General features: G+C 35.9%; 1 protein-coding gene across 2 annotated transcripts in view; it reads right to left on the minus strand.

The window, feature by feature from the left end:
• Positions 1 to 16,421, minus strand: part of kiaa0586 (KIAA0586 ortholog) — a 131,142-nt gene that overhangs the window by 15,710 nt on the left and 99,011 nt on the right. For both annotated transcript variants that reach the window (XM_056256132.1, XM_056256131.1), the window contains exons 28-30: positions 15,464 to 15,653; positions 12,808 to 12,929; positions 10,097 to 10,172 (exon numbers count right to left, since the gene is read on the minus strand). In XM_056256132.1, coding sequence (XP_056112107.1) covers positions 10,097 to 10,172; positions 12,808 to 12,929; positions 15,464 to 15,653 — 388 coding nt within the window. The remainder of the gene's footprint in view (positions 1 to 10,096; positions 10,173 to 12,807; positions 12,930 to 15,463; positions 15,654 to 16,421) is intronic.

Raw genomic sequence — 16,421 nt, forward strand, 5'->3', positions numbered from 1 at the left:
AATTACCATGACAGGCATTTAGAGCACTGATAAACATACAGAATAAGAAACTCATCCATCCATCCATCCATCCATCCATCCATCCATCCATCCATCCATCCATCCATCCATCCATCCACAGTATCTACCTATTGAATATCTACCTACCAACCAACGATTTTTGAATATATGTAAACTGATCACTCTGTTGCACTTTCATTCCATAGCGAATATGTTTAAATTGCACTATAAACCCAAACTTCAAGTAAAGGGGAACCAAGCTTCGTCTTTGCGAGCACATGCATGCTCGGTGACTAACAGTGGTGCAATTTTACTGCGAACCATTACAACATCTAATACGGCATTGGAAAATCCCTGTAAGTTAGCAGTACTGAAGCCATAAAAGTCTTGAGAAGTGATCTGAGAGCTCTGTCCGCTGAACCCTGTGACGGTTGTGTTACGGCCGCTGTGACTCTGCAGGGTGGCGAGCCGTAACTGTGGCGTGAAATCACTCTGCAGCATCTGCGGGTCAGGAGATGGGAAAACTTGAAGGAGCGCGACGATAAACAAGAACTTGGCCAGGCGAGTCTCTGTCAATCAACGGCAGATAAGGAGTCAGTGTGGAACTACTGACAAACAGACCGACTACAGTCATCACTTACCCATCTTACACAGACACTTGACACTGTCATACCACACCCTGCTGTCAAAACAAACCGTTTAGACGAGAAAGACAACACAGTCTGAATGCAAATCAAACTGTACATATGATACAGTCTCGTTTTACCAAGGTAACTGAAGTGTCTGCCAAAATACCTTGGTTATTATGGTTATTTTTACTATGAAAATATAAAATTATATTTGATATCTATATATTTTTTTTATGACAATGGTGGCTAAGAGTTTTAAACATTCTGAAGTAAATCCACTGCTTGTCTGCAAAAGTCGCCACCATGATGCGCAGGTTTTGTTGGAAAAAAAAAAGGTAGAAAAGAAAAAAATAATATAAAACTTTGGTTAACTGTAAGCTACCTTACAATATTAGATTTAACAGAACAATACTTAAAATGTTACAGTAAAACATATGGTTTCTTAAAGTATGAATTACATATAATTTGTCTACAATATTCAAAAGCTTTATTTTATTCAACAAGACAAAACGTACTTTTACAGCAAAACATTGTTAAATTGCTAACATCATTTTTTGACAGTAAAATAATGTTCTTTTTATTTATAGTTATGCTTTTTAACTAATACTTCTATTAAGCAAGGATGCATTAAATGGATCAAAAGTGACGGTAAATATTTATTATTATATTATAGTAATTATTAACTATTATACTATTACTATAAATATTTCAATATTTACAAAAAAAATCTACTTCAAATAAATGCTGTTCTTTTGGACATTCAAGAAAAAAAATGTCTCACGTATTAATAATAATAATAAATGTTTTATGAGCAGCAAATCAGCATACTAGAATGATTTCTGAAGGATCATGTGACACTGAAGACTGGAGTAATGATGCTGGAAATTCCATCACAATAAATTCCATTTTAAAATATATTCAAACAGAAAACAGTTCTACATTTTAAATTGTAATATTTCATAGTATTACTGTTTTACTGTATTTTTTTTTATCAAATAAATGCAGCCTTAGTGACAATAAAAGACTTTCAAAAACTTTCCAAACTTTTGAACAGCAGTGTACATTGATGTGTATTATGCAACATTTTATGGTATTATTACATTTTCAATAAAAGTCCATTTCTGCAACGGCCTGCAGATTTGCATTGTCATCTCTCAGTCCTGCTTTTTCTCTTGGCAGTTTTGTCTCGCCCTGCGTGACTTCTCAATTAAGCTACAAAGAGTGCACAAATCAAATGTAGAACAGTACAGTTGTTCTTAAATGACAGCACACAAACGCAAAACGAATATTGGCATTTTTAAACAGAAGAGTAGACTTTCAATTTTCAGCTCAACTACGTTACATAAACCTGGGTGGGGAAGATCAAAATCATTGAACATGAGTTGCTCTTCTTTTGTCCCTATTTTGTGGGAAATGTGAATTTGACCAGCCACATAACTACATTGTGTCAAATACTGAGCAAATAAAAACACTCACTAAGTCCAGTTAAGCCTGCGGCCCTCCATTGTTTTGTTTAGAGCAAGATGGTTTCTCCCGCCATTTTCTGAGTTGTTGTAAGTGAATGGCCACTACTGCACTCTGTTTACACATGTAGAGATCAACAGGGGAGCGTTACGGGTCACAGAGATGACATATCTGGACCAGACGAGTCTTATTTGCAGCGAAAGGCAGCGTTCAAAAGCTTCCCTGTCTTGTTCTATTCATTCATCTGTAGTGGGGTTCTGGGTGACTGCAAAACTGAGACTGGCTGTCTTCACCTCAACTCTTCGGGCTTGTTTACGTAGCGTGTTATTCCAGAGCTCTTGAACCATGAGTTTACATCCGAACGGCCCATAGTACTACAGGGGGATGGGACTGTGTGGCCCTGTGTGAGGACAAAGAGAGAATCCAACTTTCTTGCTGGTTTGTTATTCTTTCATTGGGTTTGATTGTTATTCCTTTACTTCCTGCTTTAATAGAAAAACATGGCAAAAGCATAGCGCCAATTTCAGGCCTGTTTGTGGTCTCCTGGCTAGGGTTTCGGCCAGCTTTAAACTGTCGACAGCCCTTTACAGCTGCAATGGAGGAATATGCAGCATTTATGCCACACGTTTGTGTATAATTTAAACATGTCAGTCTATTAGATTCTCGTTTCATGTGGCGTCTACTTCTTTCATAAAGTTTTGAGGCAAAACAACAGCCCTAATACTAGACCTACGATTATGCAAAACTGCACACGTATACAAAAACATCATAAGTTGTCGGCTATTAGCCAACGGGTGAGTTGTTTAAACAAACACACTGAAGTTGTGGTTCTTTCGCCACAAACCTGAGAGTAGACATCGGGTAAATAATCTCCTCTCATCTCTGTGCGGAGCCATGCGATGAGAAGTGAAAAGCGGAGACGGCGTCTCAGTGTGTGTACTGTTTGTTTGCGTTAGACTGCTGTTTGAAGAGGAAACACAAGATCACGCCCCACTGCGAGCACAAACTGAAACAAAAACATTAATAATGCTATGATTTATAGAGTAACACCAGCTTCAGAGGGCGTCATAGAGATATCAGGCCTAACTTTACTGTTTGTAGTTTATTTCTTATAAATAAAAGACCCTACAAAGTCAAGGTTTAGTCAAGGTTTCCTGCACTGAAAAGTTGTAATTTAGAATTTCATGACCATTTTCTGCCCTGTTTCTGACCCTTCAAATTGAATGAATTGGAGACTATTCAAAAGTATAAATATATTCAAGGTTGGAAGCTATACCCAAGGCAAAAGGTGGTAAAACACCTTATTCAAGAAATATTCCCAGGCATTCACAATAATTTGCTCAATGTGTGTGTGTGTGTGTGTGTGTGTATATAAATATATATATATAGCACATAACATAAACTCTCATTTATTTACATATAATTATTGCAGAATCAAATCTCTTCAAATAATAACAAATGCAGTAAACAAAGTAATAAAATAAAGACCGTTTTCATTAACTTGCATATCAACATGAATAGGCTAATATAGATTTTTCCGTTTAATCCGTCATCCGTTTAAATAAAAATAAAACGCTGAACAGAGGAGCTTCTGCTGGCAAAAAGCTGAGCTCGTAATAAAACAAGAATCAACATTGACTTGGCTTTTTGGAGATGGCGTTTTTATTACTCAGCAGGTGAATAAGGTATTTTATTAAACAGATCAATTGCCATATGTGAAGGGTCATTTCATTATGGTTGTTGTAGCGCTGTGCTGGGATTTATTTTCAAGGAAGTACCGCGTCTATTAATGGGTAAAGCTACAGTAGCATCTTCAGCCCGGCCAAAGGTTACATAGTGTACCTTTAAAAAAGAACAATATTGTACATCCAGGAATGTGACAAGAATTCAAGTTATTATATATACACAAACAAATACAATAATATATACTACAACTCAAAAATTAAATTGTAGTGAAATGAAAAACAATTAAAAATAAGTGTTCTACTTTAATTTATATATATTTAAAATGTAATTTATTCCTGTGGTGTTAAAGCTGCATTTTCAGCATGGTAAATGGTAAATGGACTGCATTTATATAGCGCTTTCACAGACCCCATGGCCACCAAAGCGCTTTACAATTTGCCTCACATTCACCGAATTCACTCTCTCATTCATACACCGACTGGCGACGGCAGCCATGCAAGGCGCCATCCAGCTCGTCGGGAGCAGCTGGGGTTAGGTGTCTTGCTCATGGACACCTCGACACTTGGTCAGGTGGAACCGAGGATTGAACCACTAACCTACCGGTTTGTAGACAACCCACTTGAACCACTGAGCCACTGCCGCCCCAGATGAAGCATCATTCCTTCAGTCTCTTCAGTGTCACATGAACCTTCAGAAATCACTCTAATATGATGATTTTCTGCTCAAGAAACATTTCTTATTATTATCATTGTTGAAAACAGTTATGCTGATTAATATTTATGTGGAAACTAATATATATTTTCAGGCTTTGATGAATAGTAAAGTTCAAACGAACAGCATTTATTTGAAATATATTTTTTTCTAACAATGTCTTTACTGTAACGTTTAATTAATTTAACGTGTACTTGCTGAATAAAAGTATTTTTATATATTTTATATATTTATTTCAAAAATCCCCACACAAATGAGAATAAGCCTATTGAAATGAGAAAAGAAACCGACATGGTGACTTCATCGAAGCGTGATTATTCCTGAATGCTTTGCATAACAACAAGCTCAAATCGGCATCGAAATTCTGCACCACATTCATGCAAGTCACATATTCGCATAGTAGCTAAATCCACAGTAAGCTGTTCTCATTTGGCACACGTATAGCTGTAGGTATGTTATCATTCTAGTGAAGAACTGGACATGACGGATGAAGGAAGAGGGCTCACACAGAGCTGGGGTTAACATGGCTCTCCTGGAAAGCCTAGCTCCTTGAATGATGTTTTGATCCCAGTAAAAACAGAACGGCCGAGCAGCTTGGAAACAGTTTATCTGAGTGGCCCTCGAGAGGCGGGCTGTGTATGTGTGTGTGTGTGTGTATGTGATGTGTGCCCTCACCCCTTCCTGTGCTCCACAGAGGGGCCAATATTTCACACACAAGAGCCCAGTGTTCAACGGATGTCCACTTTCACCTCGGGATAGAGACCCTTTCATTGGTTGTGCAACTTTCCATTTCTATATATCATCTCTTTGAATACACATCACAAAAACGGACAATTGAATAAATTAAATGGTTAAATAAAGTGCTGTCAAATCGATTAATCGCAATTAAGTTTTTGTTTATATGTGTGTATATATATGCATATTTACACACACACACACACACACACATATATAAAAAAACCTTTCTGTTAGATGATTAATCGTGATTAATTAGCGCAAATACTCAACTCGTGAGTCATCGTGATCTATTAAATACAGTGTATTGCGCAGAATCTGGCTTACTTGAACATGCACGTCACTACGCAAAACAAATAACGGCGCGCTTGTTCATTTGCATTAAAGCAATAGCGAAGATTAAAAAGCATTTGTTAACAAAAAAGCATTTGTTCTTTGTACTGTATTGATCTGTCCACCTAAAAAAACATTTTTGGTGAAAGGTATGAGGATGAAAGAGGAAGGGAGGAGATGGCTGGATGACAGGATTTTGTTTGAATAAGAAATGAATGTATGAAATCCAATTTTTTATATATATATACAGTATATATATATAGTGTGAAGTGGTTAATCTGGTTAATTTCTTTTTGGCTAGTAGATGTTCTGAATGGCCGGTAACTTAAAAATGTTGTAGCCAAATTGGCTGGTGAGCGAAAAAGTTAATTTCAAACCCTATAATAATAAAATATAATAAAAAATAAAATAAAAAAACCCTGAAAAAATATCTCTGAAAAGCCAGGTAACACATCATAAAAGCAGAAACTAAAGTTGTGTGTAATAAAATCATTGAAATTTGAGGCTAAATTTAACTAAGTAGGCCTAACTACCTAGCAACCACCAGAAGATCCTAGCAACCACATAACATACTTGCAACTCAGAACACCAGTTTTATAGATCATTTTATTGATATATAAATAATTAATCACTGATGAATAATTCAAACTATAAGCTTATAAGAGCAAAATATTGACTGATTCGAAATGGCAAACCACAAACAACAGTCAAATTCTTACATAAACCCCAATTACGAAGACTCCCATCTGCCATATCCTCAAGGAGTTTCACCGGCCACCATTATATAAGCATCTTTAAATCGCTTTTCAACCTCAATGTCACGGCTACAAGCTGAACTGGGACGCTTGAACAGAGCAGCCATTCTCTAATGGGCAAATAGAGACATAGTCATCGGAGAGAGAGCAGCTGTATAACCAGGGGACGCTGCCCGGGTCATGTCTGCACCGATCTGGCTGTACAGTACCACACTACGCCTTTTATTACACAACACAATTGGCCCATCTGTAGATCAGGCAGAGGTGCAGATCGCAGTCACAGAAGCTCTATTTGTTCAAGGCCCTTCGTCTGGGCTAAAGCTGTGACTAAAAGGCTTTAATGTCATGTTCTTACAGTATAGAATTGCAGTGTGAATTCAGCGAAGACTTTCAGTGCACTCACCTCCTTTATAAACTCACAAACGGTTGCTTGTGCGAGCACTGATGAGAAAGTGATAGAAAAGACTTAACAGACAGGCTTTTGTCAAGGTATATGGGCTGTTTATTGTAATTAGTTTCATGACCAGAACAAAACATCAGTGGAATTGAGCAAAACAGCTAACTTGTGATTGCCACAAAACAGCTAACTTGTGATTGCTATACAATAGCACCGCATGTCTAAATTAAAGAGACAGTTCACCTAAAAATTAACGCTGTTCCAAACCTGACTTACTTTCTTCTGTGGGAAAAGAGAAGAATATATGTTGAAGAATGTCTTTTTTTGTAATATAATGGAAGTCAATGGGGTCCAAAACAACATGGAAACCCATTTACTTTTATTATATGGATAAAACCATTTAGATATTTTTCTTCAAAATATCTTCTTGTGTTTGGAACAGTATGAGGGTGAGTAAATGAATGAATGTTAATTTTGAAGTGAACAATCCCTTTAAACGGACGACTTTCCAAACAGAGCAGACCAGGGCTCTCAAACATGTGTACGTACGTAATGTCCAGGCGATTTAAAAAAAAGTAACTGCAGGCACTCAAACACAGGTGCATCTCCGGTCTTTTTGCTGTTGCACTGGTGCGTCAAATTACACACTGAGAGAGAAAAGGGGAAAATCCTCAGAGCAAATGTAATGACACAGAACGAGCTGACGTTCAAACACTAATCACATCCATTCACCCGTCAGCACACACTGGCTCTCATCACACACTAATCACATGCGACAGGCCGGCACTGAAAGAGTGCATCTGGATAAACTATATGTCAAATACATATGTGAGGAGGTATAGGTCTGCAGGACAGAGCAGAATTTTTTAACTAATAGATAAGGGGAACGACAAATGGAAAAGGGAAAGAGTGAAATGGCAAAAGGAAGAAGAAGGGATGCAGAACACAGAAGGCAAAGAAAAGGCCAATTTTCAAGGTTTACTTTAATGTCACTCAGCATTAGGCGTTATTGTACACATGCATAAGAGATTATTGAAGGAATTGTTGTCAATTAGAATCAGAACTAGAAGGAAAATTTGTCAAAACAATTTTTTTCAACTTTACTGAAAGTGCAAAAAGCCAAGAAGCTTGTGTGACAAGGCTGCAGTGTTCAAATTTAAGATAGATAGACTGAATAATAGATAGATAGATAGATAGATAGATAGATAGATAGATAGATAGATAGATAGATAGATAGATAGATAGATAGATAGATAGATGATAGACAGTCACAGAACGATAGATATAATGACAAATAAATAAATAGACAGAATCATAGATAGAAAGAACGATTGAATAATAGATAGATAGATAGATAGAATGACAAATAGATAGACAGAACGATAGATAGATAGATATAATGATAGACTGAATGATTGAATAATAGATAGATAGATAGATAGATAGATAGATAGATAGGATAGATAGATAGATAGATATAATGATAAATAGATAGACATAATGATAGATATAACGATTGATAGATAGATGATAGACATAATAATAGATATAATGAAAGAACAATAGAACAACAGATAGATATAGATAGATAGATGGATAGACATAATGATAAATAGATAGACAGAACGATAGATATATAGATAGATAGATGATAGACAGTCACAGAACGATAGATATAAACGATAGACAAATACTAGATAGATAGATAGACAAATAGATAGACAGATAGATAGATAGATAGATAGATAGATAGATAGATAGATAGATAGATAGATAGACAAATAGATAGACAGATAGATAGATAGATAGATAGATAGATAGATAGATAGATAGATAGATAGATAGATAGATAGATAGATAGATAGATAGATAGATAGATAGATAGATAGATAGATAGATAGATAGATAGATAGATAGATTTAATAGTCAGCTGTTGAGATAGAGGTGTTTTTGGTCAGTGAATTAGGGTAATCAGTTCAGGACGAGTACTAGAGCTCACAATGTTCTCTTATATAAGACTTAATAAAAAGCACAGGGCAGAGAGAACGCTTTCTCAGCTCAGATTTCATTATGTCTAATCTGCAGTGCTGTCCTGCATCTGCACACATACAACACTCTAACGTCCAACAGACACATCTCTCACTCTCTCTCTGTCATCGTCCTGTTCGCTTATAACAGTAGTTTCTTACATCACAAACAGCCATTTAGAGTTACATGTGTTATACATGTGTGTACATATGTTTATGGTTGTGGCATCATAACCATGACAGCTTATTTTGGATAAATGGCCTGGTTATACTAAGGAGGGAGTATGTCTACAACAGAAAAAAGTTCATTTTATATATAGCCATGCCAAGTGGTCCTAACCTTCAAACTAAACGATGCATATGCCATCTCAGCGGCTGCTGTCACTAAGATATCTGTCTTCTGTTGTGCCCCTTCACACCTGACTGAAGTTTATAAAGCTGACTCCAGCATCTCTGCATCCCTGACGCGCAGACGAGAGGACACACACCTCAGATAGAAGTGGACAATCATGCTCTGACCAAGACAACAGAACAATGCAGACTGTTGCCCTAAAGGTGCACTGCCATCTAGAGGCTGCAAAGAAAACTATTTTACTGAGGTGAGGCTGAGCCAAACTCGTCCTGCATGCTTTGTGATACAGAGACACGAATGACACGTTGATTTACATTGAGCTAGGAACCCAAGTCATTTATAGAGGCTGGGCTCTTTTAACTTGAGTCAGTCAGTAATTACTAGAAGACCCTAGCTACCTCCTAAGCATACCATTTACCCATTTAATACTGTGTTTTTAATACATTGAGAAAAACCCCATCTGAAAAAGCTATTTAATCAGACACATTATTCAACAGGAGTTCATCATAAAATAAGTCACAAACCCAAAATTTATAACAAAATGTTCAGAAATGTAGCTGTAACAATAGTGTTTAACAGACACTCGGATTAGCGGCCCATGTTTAAAGACCCCAGGAAACGGTTTGACTTGTTGCAGTTGTCTTTTTCCTTTAGTGTTAAGTTCTGGTGGGACATTTCAAAGCACTCATTCTATTTTTATTTGTATGGCTTTAGTTACATCCTAGCTATAAAACATTATTTGTTACTTGTTAGATGTGTCAGATGACATTGGAGGAGAAACTCTCATTTTAGAGAGCATCTGATTGGACAAAAATCTATGTAGTGCAAGATGAGTCATCAATATTTTTTGCTTGTTTTTCCATAAGAGAAAAACTGCAAAGTTTATGTGTATATCTTCAAAATGTTCATTTTACAATTTTTTTTTGCAGAAAACATATTTTTAAGACCAAGTTTGACTTGATGGGGTCTTTAAACATTAGGGATTTTGTGTGGACATGTATTTGTACCTGGTTCCTCTTTGTCTTCGTACTGCCTCACCAGGATTGGTGCAGGTCTATGAACCGCCTGTGCTGTCTGGGACCTCTAAACACAAAAGATGAGAGGAGATGAGACTAGGACAATAGCGGAGGAGAGAGGGGCGTCGGGTGGACACTGTATGCAGAGGGATTTTACAGGGAACAGAGGGGAAAAACATTGTTTTAATCTCCCTCATTCAGGGGGGTAAATCCCCACATATGGGCGGCCTACAGACCGAGAATCCTGGGTTAATGAGGGTCTCAAGAGTTTGCACACACCACTAAAGAGAACACTTTGTTTTTGCGATCAAGAGAAAATCAGGGACAGAGGTCGCCCCTGAGCGGAAATTAGCCGAACACTCAGATGTACCCAGAACAAACTAAACAGCACAGACAACCAGCATTTGCTTACCATTTTATCATAACTTGAATAAGTTATTTAAGCAATATCACACGAGTAAAAGTCCTACAGTGCTGAGTCTCAGTCTGTCTGGAACATACACAGAAAAGCAGAGTCTAACAAACAGTTAAAAGTCCCAGTGCTTCTGGAATGTTGCTCAGATAATCAGATTTGAGGGGCGAAACCAGAGACCACATAGAGACGGTCCACTCGTAAATATATATGAATGGAATAATATCTAGAATATACAAGCCTAAGATTTTTTTGTGTGTGGGATTTGAGGACAAGAAGCTCAATTATTGATCCTATTATTTTCAAATTTTAATCTTAAATTGAAAGAAACAGTTATTGAAATTACTGACACTGAGATATCTGTCTATATATATATATATACCATATAAAATGTTTTCTTCTAGAAAGAAATTAATACTTTTATTCAGCAAGGACACATTAAATGACTTAAACATTACATACAAAAGCTTTCTATTTCACGTAAATGCTGTTTTTTCATCACTTTTATATTACTTGAGCACAGGGGCGTCAAATGCAAGTAATAAAATATATTTTTATGGCATGATTAATATAGTTATATTACTACGTTTCACATATAATTAACAGAAAAGTAAGTAAATTCATGAGATCTGGTTGTTATAAACCTGTCATGTGAGTTCAACGACGCTGCCAGTGTGCCTATTTAAAATGTGATTTTGCAGAGTTGAGTATTGTAGCCAATCTCACAGATTTCTGTTAATAATAACAATAACCAATCAGAGGGGTTTAAGTTACCGGTAGTGAGAATCTGCTCAGTATCTCTCAAAATGCTAAATTAGGTTATATTTAGCACAAGTTTACTAAGTTCTTATTCGCAATTTCAAGAAAAGTTTGCTTTTCATGAGACTTTGTGACTTTTCCTACATGCTGCAGTGCAAAAAACGGACAAAAAAATTGATTTTTAAATGTAATAATAGTGATTGCTGGTCACTATTCTGCTGGCTATAGTGGTAATTTAATTTCTTTTTTGATTTCAAAATGAAAGTTTTTGTTTTCCATCAAGTGTTAGTTTTCCTACATCGCGAAACTTTTAGTTTTACAAATGAGGACACTCTTTGAAGGATTTGGTCATCACATCAAAAATCAAATTTTAAAGGTGCTCTAAGCGATGTCATGTGTTTTTTAGGCCAAAACATTTTTTGTCACATACAGCAAACATCTCCTCACTATCCGCTGGCTGCCTGTCCCCTGAACACACTGTAAAGAAACGCGATCTCTGTAGACAGCCCATGCTTCACAAACAGCACCAAAAACAAACTGCAGCGACCCGCTCCCCAAAACATAACAAACTGTTCCAGCCAATGACCGACAAGAAGGGTTTGGGGGGTTAGTGTGCGGATGAGGAGGAGGGAGGGTCTAGCTAGCCTCCGTTTTGTTTGACAATAGTTCGAACGTCAACAAGAAGTGACGTCACCCAGGATCGCTTAGAGAACCTTTAATTGGATAATATTCAGACTTATAAGCTTTGAAGTTCTGGAAAAAGTTGTGTGAAGTACTTAGAGTAAGATTAGATGACGTCAACCTTGGCTTTTGGTGAACTGATGCCACTGAGCAGCAAATCAGCATATTAGAATGACTTCTGAAGGATCATGTGACACTGAAGACTGGAGGAATGATGCTGAAAATTCAGCTTTGCATCACAGGAATAGATTACATTAGAATCAACTAGAAAACAGTTCTTTTAAATTGTAATTATATTTCACAATATTACAGTTTTCACTGTATTTTTTACCAAATAAATGCAGCCTTGGTGAGACTTCTTTCAAAACTTTTAAAAGGTAGTGTAAAATATATGAATATATGAAATTCCACCATATTTTTAATCATTAGACAAGTGATCAATTACATTAACCAAACAATAATGTTACCATAATATTAATCATTGTATAATGAAATTAACATCAATTCCAAATTGAACCCCTCCTTACTACACATTTTAATGCCTTTGGTGGAAATAGTTATATTTTAATAAAAAGCAATAACTTTCTTATTGGACCACTTTTCCTCAAGGCCACACGGATAAAGAAAAAGAATAATTTAAAAATCATAGCCCACTTTTTACAATCCAATCAAATCCTAATTCTTACATTCAAGCTGTGTCCAATATTATTTCCTGCTGTCTAATTACGGAAGTCACATTCACAGATAATTATGTTAGTTAACATAAATGAAAGCTATTATAGTTGTGCTTCCTGTTTGTAACACAAACTTATGCTTAAAGAAATAATTCATGCTCTGTCGCTGTACTTGCCAGATGTTCTGTGTCCTGTAGCTGAGGGGAGGAGACAGTCATCACATGATAAACCTCGGCTTCTTTCTGTTCCTCCGATGACCTGAGGTTGACTGACAGCCCACTTTTCTCAACCACTGCACCTGGTTGTCATGGATACAACATATGAATATCTCAGACTGCATGCAAAGTACAGTATGATTTGATATCTGTGCTCAACGCCCAAGAACAACAAACTCAATAAAACTACCACACTGATCATAACTCTTTAAATCATTAAACCATGCATATGAGTCTTTGTCATGTATACATTTATTTTGATAGCCTGTAACATGCTTGTACATTCAACAGTGTTCTCAGCAGGTTGAATGTGATGTTTCCAGCAGCTTTGATTTGTCTTTGTTAGGGGAACTCTATTGCAGTTAAGAGGAAAGCAAAATAGCATTAAATTCTCACTCCGTCAAGGATGAACTCTTGTTCATGCAGCTGGGGAGTGTGTTTTTTCTTTGGCAGCACTAGTCTCTAGGCAACACGGAGGCTCTTTTTACTGTGAGCAGAGCGATCTTGGCTTAAAGTAAATATTGGTTTAGGCCAACACAGGAAGAGGTTTGGGATCTACACCGGTGTTCTGTTGCCCGGGACTCATAACTTTAGATGTACTGTCCACACACTTTTGGACTGCAGATGCTCTAAGTACACTAAACATTTCACAGCAAACATTTTAAACGCCGGTCAGTGTTTTCCAAAGCATCTCTGCTTAATAACTTTTATTTACTTACATAGGTTTCTTTTTAGCGTGAGGATTTGGACAGTCTGTTTTAGTTTTGAAACATGATACGAAACTAATATTGACTCCAAAAAAGTCCAACACAGACTTTATTCATCACAAAAATTCACGGTTTTTACCCAATCAGAGCTAGACGGATATTCAGGTAAACTGTCAGAAACATACAGCTTAACAGTTAGACATAGCCCAAAAGAAATAATAAAAATTGTTGAGCAATTCGATTGCAAAACTTAACCATATATATACCTTCAACAACAATAATAAATGTCATTTAATGTAATTGATTGTTTATTACTAGCAATAATCATTTTCTTTCTTAAAATTTCCTCTTATGATGTGTAATCTCCGGCCGATTTAATTATAATAATAATAATAATAGAATTATGCAGATATCACAATGTAGATGATTATTTAAAAATACCCTTCTTGCTGAGAGGTCAGAAAATTGAGAAAATTATTTTATAATTCCCTAATAATATATTATTATTAATGTATTATTAACATGATGTTTATTTAATAAGAGCTAGGCCAATATTCATTTAAACTCAACCTATGGGGAACATATAACAGTTTAACAGTTAGACAAAGCCACAAAGAAATAATAAAATATATTTTCAAAATAATTTTTTGAAGATATAATAAAAAAAAAACAGCATTTATCTGAAATAGAAATATTTTGTAAAATTATATACTATCGTTTAAAAGTTTGGGGTCAGTAAGAATAAAAAAAAGAAGAAATTAATACTTTTATTCATCAAGGATGCATTAAATTGTAAAGACAAGACATTTATAATGTTACAAAAGCTTTCTATTTCAAACAAATGCTGTTCTTTTGAACTGTCTATTTATCAAAGAATCCTGAATTTTTTTTACACAACTGTTTTTAACATTGATAATAATAATAAATATTTTTTTAACTGCAAATCAGTATATTAGAATAATTTCTGAAGGATCACTGAAGACTGGAGGAATGATGCTGAAAATTCAGCTTTGCGTCACAGGAGTAAATTCGATTTTGAAATCTAATCAAATAGAAAACAGAAATTTTAAATTTTAATAATATTTCACAATATTAATGTTTTTACTGTATTTTTAATCAAAGAAATGCAGCCTTAGCGAGAATAAGATGTTTCTTTTAAAAACATTAAAAAATCTAACCGATCCCAAACTTTATATTTTTGCCTGAATTTGATGGAATTATAGTTTTTATCATTTAAAAACTATATATATATATATTAGTCAGTCTCTACTTTAAATTCATCTGTTACTTTAGCAGGAGAAGAGACATCGAGCAGAGAATAATGGAATAAACATCAGTGGGGAGAGTCTTTGCGGTTGTGTTTGGACGCCGTTCACAGGCTGTGTAAGAGGATGCTCAGAGTGGGAGTGGGATTCATTTCCGCCCGGTTCCCTGAGCAGGAGTTCTGATGAAGTATTCAGACCACCTGGCTTCCCCTGTGTCAGCCTCAGCTCGCTCTTTCACACACAAAATCTGAAGCAAAAACAGCTCAATTCCCTGCGTCCACATAACACGGGTAGTGTGAGACATGCCCCATTAGAGACGTCCCCACGGAGGACCAGTAACACCGCCAAAGGCGAACAATTAAGAAAGAGACGTGGCCACCCAAATGGCCAGAGAAATATGACGGACAATAAAACGATTAATGGTGACAGGAAAAACAATATAAAAAAGTGAGATGAGGTTTATATGTTTGTAGTACATGCGTCAAACATAGAGACCTTTAACGCGACACACTGGCTTCGACTGTTAAGGCATGTGACGTAAAAAAGGCAATAAATTCTGTGAAGTTTTATCTATTTATTTTCTATGGTAAAAGAGTGTGTATGTGCAGAAGAATAGTGTTGGTTGTCTGAGTGATGTTTTTATACCCGTGACTTCAGCGAGCACTTGTCCAGGTGACGTGAGCGTCGAGTGAGGTGAGATCTCTGTGGTTCTGGAGTGTGTGTATCTCTGCTGATCTATGAGCGAGTGTCCGTTCATCACACTCTGCTCTGTGGCCGTCAGCAGAGGTCTCTGACCCTCACTGACCTCTCCACTGCTCTCCTCCTCCCACCATCTCTGAGAAAGAGAGATCCATTATTATGAGCATCTTTTTGAACAGATCCTCTAGCGCCATCTGCTGGAAAAGAGCGAAACTAGCAATACTTCAACCATATATGATTAACATGGATAAAAAGCTTCAGTAAAACAGGAAATAATGCTCTGAACTAGGGTTTGAAGAAACGTTCAGAGAAAAAATAATATACAAGTGTACAAGAAATAATAATTATAAAGTTCTAAAGACTGGTCAGAAATCATGAGATTAATGACAATTATTTTTTTCAACTGAGAGCCACAGTTTTATGTTTATAACATAAAAATATTTAATATAAAGTCAATATTTTATATAGAGCAAATATTATAAAATATATATTGTGTAATTTTTTTGCATATTTAATATTAAATAAGATTACACTTTACATTATATTTAAAATGTATATTTATGCTTTATGATTTTTCCCCAGTATAAATGAGTCTTCACACATAAAAGTACATTGCTGCTTTTATGTTTGGGGGTTTTTACCATAAAAAAGTCTGAAGATCCCTGGTTTATGTTACACATCACCAACTTCACAGGTACAGCCCTTATCATAGAGTAATTTACAAACGTTCTCCGAATATATGTGACCAAATCTTTAAAGTCCCCATGAAATCAAATTTGAAGTTTTTTGCCATTTAGTATGAAAATGTTAATCTTACCGTTATCTATAAGCTAATAAGCTCCAATACATTGACAAAAATTTGCATTTAGATAATATATGCATTGAAATCTTACAGTCTCTCACT

This window comes from Rhinichthys klamathensis, unplaced genomic scaffold (genome assembly GCF_029890125.1).
Source record: "Rhinichthys klamathensis goyatoka isolate OS25496 unplaced genomic scaffold, OSU_Roscu_1.1 h1tg000123l_1, whole genome shotgun sequence".
Lineage (NCBI taxonomy): Eukaryota > Metazoa > Chordata > Actinopteri > Cypriniformes > Leuciscidae > Rhinichthys > Rhinichthys klamathensis.